This window comes from Eubalaena glacialis, chromosome 10 (assembly GCF_028564815.1).
Source record: "Eubalaena glacialis isolate mEubGla1 chromosome 10, mEubGla1.1.hap2.+ XY, whole genome shotgun sequence".
Taxonomy (NCBI): Eukaryota; Metazoa; Chordata; class Mammalia; order Artiodactyla; family Balaenidae; genus Eubalaena; species Eubalaena glacialis.
In genome coordinates this window covers 82790983-82799195 of record NC_083725.1, presented here as the reverse complement: position 1 = coordinate 82799195, position 8213 = coordinate 82790983, and the positions used below count along the sequence as shown (strand labels likewise).

The following is an 8213-nucleotide window of genomic DNA, read 5'->3' as shown; positions in this document are numbered from 1 at the left end:
CCTGAGTCCCCAAGTCCCCACCCTACCCCCAGTTTTGAACACCTCTAGAGAATGGATCATGCCTTAATCCTCTGTATGTCGAGCACTAGCTCAGGCCCCAGCTTGGGGAATGTTGACTGAGTGACAGAAGTGCCTCACACTTCCATATTATTGCTCCCATCAAGGCCATACTTTGACAAAACAACTTTAATTTTGTGAACAAGATACCCTCTCTGTCCAGGGGGAATTTTAAAATGGTAGAAATGTGGGCCTGAGAGCCTTGGGAAACTTTGTATCATTCACTTGGCCAACTAAGTGCTAGAACACCAACTAGATGCCAGGCCTTATAGATGATGATGATGATGATAATGACTATAGTGTTGGCCCTCATAGGCCCCTGGGCAGAGGTATACATTTGGGATGCATTCATTCATTTATTCATTCAACCGATTTGTTGAGCATCTACTCCTCGCCACACATTTATTCTGGGAATAAAGTGGTAAATAAAGCACACATAGCTATCCCTGTTGTGGTCCGTGCGCAGGTTGGAAGAAAAATTTCCAGACACGAAGTATTTTAGAAAACAGTGAGTTTATGGAGAACAAAGAGCAGAGTTAGTGAGGGGCGCTGCAAGTACAGCGGGCCGACTTCCTGATAGACCAGGGAGAGGTGACCCCCTTTGTGCGCTAGTAGCCAACTTTTATAGCCTGAAGACAAGGAAAATTCCTGCTGGCAGGATGGCATTAGGTGATTGGTCAGGGTGCTACAAGGTTGCTACCTGGTGAATATTTTACCTAATATGGAGTCGGGGGGGGGGGCGGGGGCGGTCCGGTTTAGATTAGGAGAGCCCATGTCAACAGTTGCTATGGGGGCTCGGTTAATTCCGGAGTTTTTATCCTATGTCCTTGATGTAGGGCTCCACAATCCCCACACGGGGTATTTGAAGCCATGGGGTTAGATGAGAAGATGAAGAGGAAAGAGCAAAGGATGGAGCCTTAAAGAACACTGGTTAAGGAATGGGTGAAGGCAGGGCTGTCTTAGAGGAAGCTAGAAAAAGAACACTCATAATGTAATAGGGAAGGACAAATCTGACTCTGGCAAATCTGATATTGAAGCTGTTTCTTTTACTTTAACCTTTGTATTCTTTTGCTTTTGCTACAAGTTAAGAATGTTGCCAATTGCCTGAAATATACAGGATAGCCCATTCTCAAGGCTCTGACCTTTAAAGGTATAACACTTTCCCATTCATGTAGAAATAAAAAGTTTCAGAACAGAGAATAACATTTGTCTTGTTGGACCTTTATAGGAACATTGTGACCCAGACCTACCTGGACAGCTATACGAACAAAGAATTCAGGCACCAAGAAGTTTGCAACCTCACCCCTTCCCCTTTCAGTATAAAAGAAGCCTGAATTCTAACTCGGGGAAGATGGTTCTTTGGGACACTAGTCCACCATGTTCTTGGTCTGCTGGCTTTAAAAATAAAGTTGCTGGGGAGGGGGAAGGGTAAGCTGGGACGAAGTGAGAGAGCAGCATGGACATATATACACTACCACATGTAAAACAGATAGCTAGTGGGAAGCAGCCGCATAGCACAGGGAGATCAGCTCAGTGCTTTGTGACCACCTAGAGGGGTGGGATAAGGAGGGTCGGAGGGAGGCGCAAGAGGGAGGGGATATGGGGGTATATGTATGCATATAGCTTATTCACTTTGTTATACAGCAGAAACTAACACAACACTGTAAAGCAATTATACTCCAATAAAGATGTTTAAAAAATAAATAAAAATAAAAATAAAAAATGAAGTTGCTGTTCCTTGCCCCAACAACTCGTCTCTCAATTTATTGGTCTGTTGTGCAGTGAGTAGTTCGAACTTGGACTCAGTAACAATGGGAAAGGAGAACCAGGACTCAGTTTTGTCCCTAAAACCAAGAAGGAAGCATTTAAAGAAGAGAGTCTGCAGGAGGCAGTGGTCATGTAAAAGAAGGATTGGGGTGCCAGTGGATGGCATTCCCCTCATAAGGGCATTTGCTGCTCTGCCTGGATTCTATATACGAAATAAACAGCCATATGACATAGTTACGAAATGCAGAAAATCAACAAAGTAAGTTGGAGGGGAATATATTTTGTGTGTCTTTCCTGGGCCTCTGAAAATCTCACAATTCTTTTATCTCTGACTTAACTAGTTAATACGAAGGGGAGAACATGGATGATATTTTAAGGTTCTTCTCCAGGAAGGATTTATATCTTAAACTAGGCAATAATTTAGCCCAAATAAAAATAGTCTGCTGACAAAACTTCAGCTATTGGTGGTGGGCTGCAGAGGAGGGGGTCTTTAGGTGCCTCTGAAGTTACAGTTGTTCACTGATTTGGGCTGCTGTCCACCTCCTGTCCCCTGTCCCTTGACATGGTGCAAAGGGGGCAGGCCCTCACCCTGAGTTAAATCCAAGAACAAGCCCCATAATTAAAAGTGCCCACTCTTTCCATTCACGTCTGTTTTTATCACCCCTCTCCTGGCCCCCTCTTTCCTCTCAGTCTGTCCCCGGTTTGGTTCATCATTATCTTTGCACCCCAGCACTAGACCTAGGAGTCAAGCAAACTTTGGTTGAATTGAATCAAATGAACCAGATGGGGCCTGGGCCCTGGGTAAAGGTCAGCTGTAAATCAGGATGTCCTTGCCAGGCCCTTCTATGCTTCAGTGTGTGTGTGTCTGTGTGTGTGATTGGAGGGGAGCTAGGGAACGTGGGATGGGAAGTCAGTTAAGAAGGGGCACTCCCACCCACTGGTTCAGGCTCTTGTGGGCCACAATAAGACCCAGCCCCAAGGAATTCACAAAGAGAAGATTTCTTCCAAGTGGGAAAAACCCACGGAGGAATGCACACTGAAGGTGAGATGCCTGGCAAAGGGTGACAGACAGCTTCCTGAGATCCTTTCCCTCAACTGCGTGAGTTTGGGAGCCATTCCAAGAGCAGCGCCAGCCTCAAGTCCAACCACCGCTGCCACCATCACTGACACACACTCCAGTCCGTTTGCTCCAGGGCGTCAGTGAGAGGCGACGCGATTCAGGACATGGGCCTCCTGCCTCCCCGCGGCCCCGCCCCGCCCCGCCCCGCCCCGCCCCGCCCGTCCCGTCCCGTCCCAGGCCCCGCCCCCTCCCTCCCAGGCCCCGCCTGTCAGGGTCGCCGCCTCTGCCGGCTCGGGGCAACCAAGCGCCGGGCACCCGAAGGAGCTAGTTGTGTAGCAAGCGGTTTGATCTGGCCCAGCCATGGACCGGAAGGTGGCCCGAGAATTCCGGCACAAGGTCAGAGCTGCTAGGGGCCCCTCAAGCGCCCCGGACCCCGGAGTCCGGGGCGGAGTGGGTGGGAAGTGGACACCCTCGGCACCACCCCTCGCTTTCCCAGCAGGGCCTGGGGCTTTGGGTGGGCTGGGACCCCGAGGGTCATTTGGTTGCCAGCAGGGATCCCCAGTAAAATGAGGGAGGTGCAGTGGGACTCTAGGTATAAGAACCACTAAACTGATCTCCTTAAAGTGTCCTTTCTCTTTCTGCGCTCCAGGTTTGGGACTTCTCCGGGGTTAGAATTTCTTCCAGTCTTGGTCTGAGACAGGCTATTTCTCTGAGATAGCCCATAGCGAGCAAACCCCCTCCCTGCTGGTGCTCCCAGCTCTGGGCTGTTGGAACGTGTGGAGAGGGTTTGGGGTAGCGTCTGAGAGGTGAGGACTGGTAGAGAGGGGAAGTGGGTGCTTCCTTCTGTCTTTTGACCTCAAAATTCCAGTTCAAAGCACTCCAGGCAGCCCCCTCCCCACTTAAGGGCATTTCTGACGGCCTGAGAAGTAGCTGAGGACCTGGGGCTGGCCAGGGGGCAGTGGGAGGAAGGAAGGAGGCCCAGGCAGTCAGCCAGAGCCTTCGGTAGCTCTCGCCTGGTGTGTCCCAGTTAGGGGCCTCATTGGTGGCCCGGGATCCTCAGAGACCATCACGGAAAGCTACTGGATTTCACCCAGGCTTTCCAGAACTGTTTCCAGAGCTGTGCAGGAGTCACTGAGGCCCTGAGGTCAAAGAGGACCATTTGAAGAGACCCAGTGGACCACCCCACCAGGCCTGAGGATGCCTCAGAGCCCAAGGATAAAGGCAGGGGTGTCTGGAGCTACCCATAGGCCCTGCCTGAGGGATGGGTGACAGTACCTTGAGGCCTGCCCAGAGGGTCAGTGTCTTTAGACCAAGCCAACCCCCTTCCCAGGCCTGAGGGGGCAGAGGTCAGGTAGGCAAGGTCAGGATGCTTAGCCCCTCTCTCACCACACAGAGGCCCAGGGGAGCCCAAGGAGCCAGCCAGTGTGGAGGCCACAGGAGCTAAAAGCCAGGGGCTTGGGGCTAGGGGCCGACAGTCAGTTGTCCATTTAAGAAACATGTTTTGAGCACCCACTCTGTGCCAGACCCAGCCTGTGTCCTCAAATTGCTGGTCATGTGGGTGGGAGGCAGACCCTACACTAATAACTACCCACAACTGGGTGCTGAGTGTTGGAATCAAGGTTTGGTGGGGGGGACAGAGAGAGCAGCTCATACTGGTGGAAGTCTTCTGAAAATGAGGCCTTGGGATCCCAGGGGTGAGAGATAACCGTAAGTTCAAGCAGGAGTTTGGGGGCTGGCAGATAGCAAGGGGAGTGTGAGACAGTGTTCACCGGTGCATCCTGTTGCAAAGGGACGTGAGGGGAGAAATTTCAGCCGCTGAGGCCGTTTGGTGAGTGTAGATTTCAGGCAACCCACGTTGAAAGAGCACAACTGCCCGTCCCCCACCCCAAGATGACTCAGGCTTGAATTTCAGTTTCCTGCCCCTGGGCTGAAAATAATGTTGGGTCCTCTTTTGTCTTCTCCTCATGGGGTACTTTTCTCTGCCTCTTTGAGAGAATTATATCTGGGGTCCCTGGTGTCTGACTCAGCCCCTGGGTTAGCCCCTATTCCTCTTCCACAGGCCCCATGGGCTCCAAAGGGCCTCAAGCCTCTGTGTTTCCACTGCCCTGCTCTTCCGCATCACAAAAGTCATTACCTATTAATGCCCCTGTGTGAGCAGGCAGGGCATGCTGGGCAAGGCCGGGGCTGGACTTTGTGCCCTGTTGCTTCGGAGGCAGCAGCAACCTTCCCCTCCCAGGGTGCAGGCAGCAGCAACCTTCCCCTCCCAGGGTGGAGATCATCTAGGAACTGTGGAGAGAGGATGAAGCAGCAGAGGAGAGACCTTGCCTGTTGATTGCTTTCTACCATGTCCCTTCCTTAGCGTTTCAGAGCAAATTTACCCCTTGGGAATGGTTTGTAATCTAAATAAATTCTTAGTCATTGGAGGTAACATTTTAAAGGTAGTGTGTTGTCATGGAAAGTGCTGTGTGACCTGGAGCAAGTTATTAACCTCTCTGTGCCTCAGTTCTCCAATTTGTTAAATAGGGATAACAATAATATTTAACTAGTAAGTTCATTGTGAGTACTAGATGAGATCTACACATGTGTAGGAAGCTTAAATAGACCCTTTTACTTAGTGAAGCCTCAACAAATGTCCACTGTTGTCTATTGTCTGGAGTTAGGTAGAACTGGGGTCAAATCTCGATCCTGTCACTCAATGCCAGTGAGACCTTGGGCAAGCCACTTAATCTCGCCGAGCTTTAGTTTCCTTAGCTTTGCGATGAGGTTCGTAGTGCTTACCCCACAGGACAGTTAGGATTAAATAGGAATTCAAATACTGGCTGCTCTGGTCATTTGGTAACCATTTGGTAAATGACCACACTGTTCCCAGCTGATACCTGCAGAGCATCCTGTTGGATGAGCCAACAGTCTCCAGGCCATTGAGCAGGGACTGTTGGGCTTGTGCAGTTTCCCCAAGACCATCAGCAGACCAGCAGTACTTGCATGCCCTTCCCGGTCACAGCCTCGGAGTCAGGATACCAAGGTGAGGGGAGGGGGCATCAGAGACTAAGACTTCTACCCCAGAGAACCAGCTTTTCATAAGAAGGCTGCCCCTATGCTCACTGCATCTGCATGTTGCAGGAACTCGGTTACTCATTTGCTCAAAAAGTATTTATTGACTGTTCAGCAATCATGCATTTATGGGCATCTATACTGTACCCTGCCCAAAGCTAGGCATCTGGCAGAAGAGGTTGGGGGGATAAATAAGAAGATCAGAAAGAGCCTCTACATTCTAGGGATTTGCTAATCATTCATTCAGTCATTCATTCATGCATGCAATAAATATTGACTGAGCTACTAATATATGCTGGGCAGTACCATTGAATAACAAAACAAAATCTCTGCCCTCTTAGAGAGCACTTTCTAGTGGGGAAGACAGACAGTTAACAAGTAAACCAAAGTATCATATATGAAAGTATCATATAATGCCAAGTAGTAATGAATGCTATGAAAAAAATAAACTGGGGTGAGGGGATAAAGAGTGACGAGATAGTACTTTTTATAGGATAGTCAGGAAAACCTCTCTGAAGAAGTGATATTTGAGCAAAGACATAAAAGAAATGAGGGAAGGAGCCATGGGGATATATGTAGAAGAGCATTCCAGGAAGAGGGAACAGCAAGTCCAAAGGCCCTGAGGCAAGCATTTGCTTGCCTTCTTTAGGAACAGCAAGTAGGATGGTGTTTCCGAGAAGAATTATGGAATGAAGAGTGGTAGGGCGTGGATCAGAGGGGTGGTGGAGCCCTGATAGGCCATACTCAGGATTTTGGGTTTTGTTCTAAGTGAGAGAAGCCAGCTGGGGAGTGACGTGACTGAATTACATTTTAAAAGAATTGCTCTGACTGCTGGTGGAGAACAGACTGAGAGGGCCAAGGGTAGAAAAGGGACCCTCACTTAGGAGGCTTCTGAAGTAGCCCAGGGCACAGGGAGGGGAGCGGGGGTTGGACCAGGTGGAGTGGCCAGACCGAGGATACATGTTCAATGTAGACCTGACAGGCTTTGCTGATGGGATTGGCTGTGGGTGTGGAGAAAAAGGTATCAAGGGTGAGACTATGTGTTGGGAGGAGGAGCAGGTTGGTGGGGCAGAGCGGGAGGTGGTGGAAACCAAGAGTTCCATTTTGAATGTTTTATGTTTGAGATGCCTTTTAGATCTCCAAGTACAGAGGTGATTAAGAATGCCCTCTTGCACTGTTGGTGGGAATGTAAATTGATACAGCCACTATGGAGAAGAGTATGGAAGTTCCTTAAAAAACTAAGAATAGAACTACCATATGTCCCAGCAATCCCACTCCTGGGCATATACCCTGAGAAAACCATAATTCAAAAAGAGTCATGTACCAAAATGTTCATTGCAGCTCTATTTACAATAGCCAGGACATGGAAGCAACCTAAGTGTCCATCGACAGATGAATGGATAAAGATGAGTGGCACATATATACAATGGAATATTACTCAGCCATGAAAAGAAATGAAATTGAGTTATTTGTAGTGAGGTGGGTGGACCTAAAGCCTGTCATACAGAGTGAAGTAAGTCAGAAAGAGAAAAACAAATACCGTATGCTAACACATATATACGGAATCTAAAAAAAAAAAGATAGTTCTGAAGAACCTAGGAGCAGGACATGAATAAAGACGCAGACGTAGAGAATGGACTTGAGGACATGAGGAGGGGGAAGGGTAAGCTGGGACGAAGTGAGAGAGTGGCATGGACTTATATATACTACCAAATGTAAAATAGATAGCTAGTGGGAAGCAGCCGCATAGTACAGGGAGATCAGCTCGGTGCTTTGTGACCACCTAGAGGGGTGGGATAGGGAGGGTGGGAGGGAGACGCAAGAGGGAGGAGATATGGGGATATATGTATATGTATAGCTGATTCACTTTGTTATAAAGCAGAAACTAACACACCATTGTGAAGCAATTATACTCCAATAAAGATGTTTAAAAATATATATATATTAAAAAAAAAAAAAAAAAGGTCAGTAGCTGCAGGAGTGTGAAAATCAGGGGAGAGGTCTGTGCTAGGATAAGCCTCAGTGAATCCTTGGGGAATACATGGTATTTAAACCCCAGAGACTGATGAGGTCACTTAGGGACACAGGGCAGATAGAAGACCCAGAACAGAGCCCGGAGCACCCCAATCTGTAGAGGAGAGGAAGAGGAGAAGAAACAGCAAGGAAGGCAGGAGAACCAGCAGAAGAAGGGCGTGATCGGCTGTGCCCAGCACTGGGTCAAATGCTACCAACTAGGTAGCATGACACGAGTCTCTTGAAAAGATGAAGGACAATAAAA

General features: G+C 48.7%; 1 protein-coding gene across 1 annotated transcript in view; it reads left to right on the top strand.

Annotated features, from left to right (window-relative positions):
* Positions 1–3150: 3150 nt before the first annotated feature.
* USH1C (USH1 protein network component harmonin) overlaps positions 3151–8213 on the top strand; it is a 52525-nt gene continuing 47462 nt past the window's right edge. Inside the window, exon 1 of the mRNA XM_061201508.1 lies at positions 3151–3280. Within this exon, the coding sequence (XP_061057491.1) occupies positions 3245–3280 (36 nt within the window). The 5' untranslated portion in view covers positions 3151–3244. The remainder of the gene's footprint in view (positions 3281–8213) is intronic.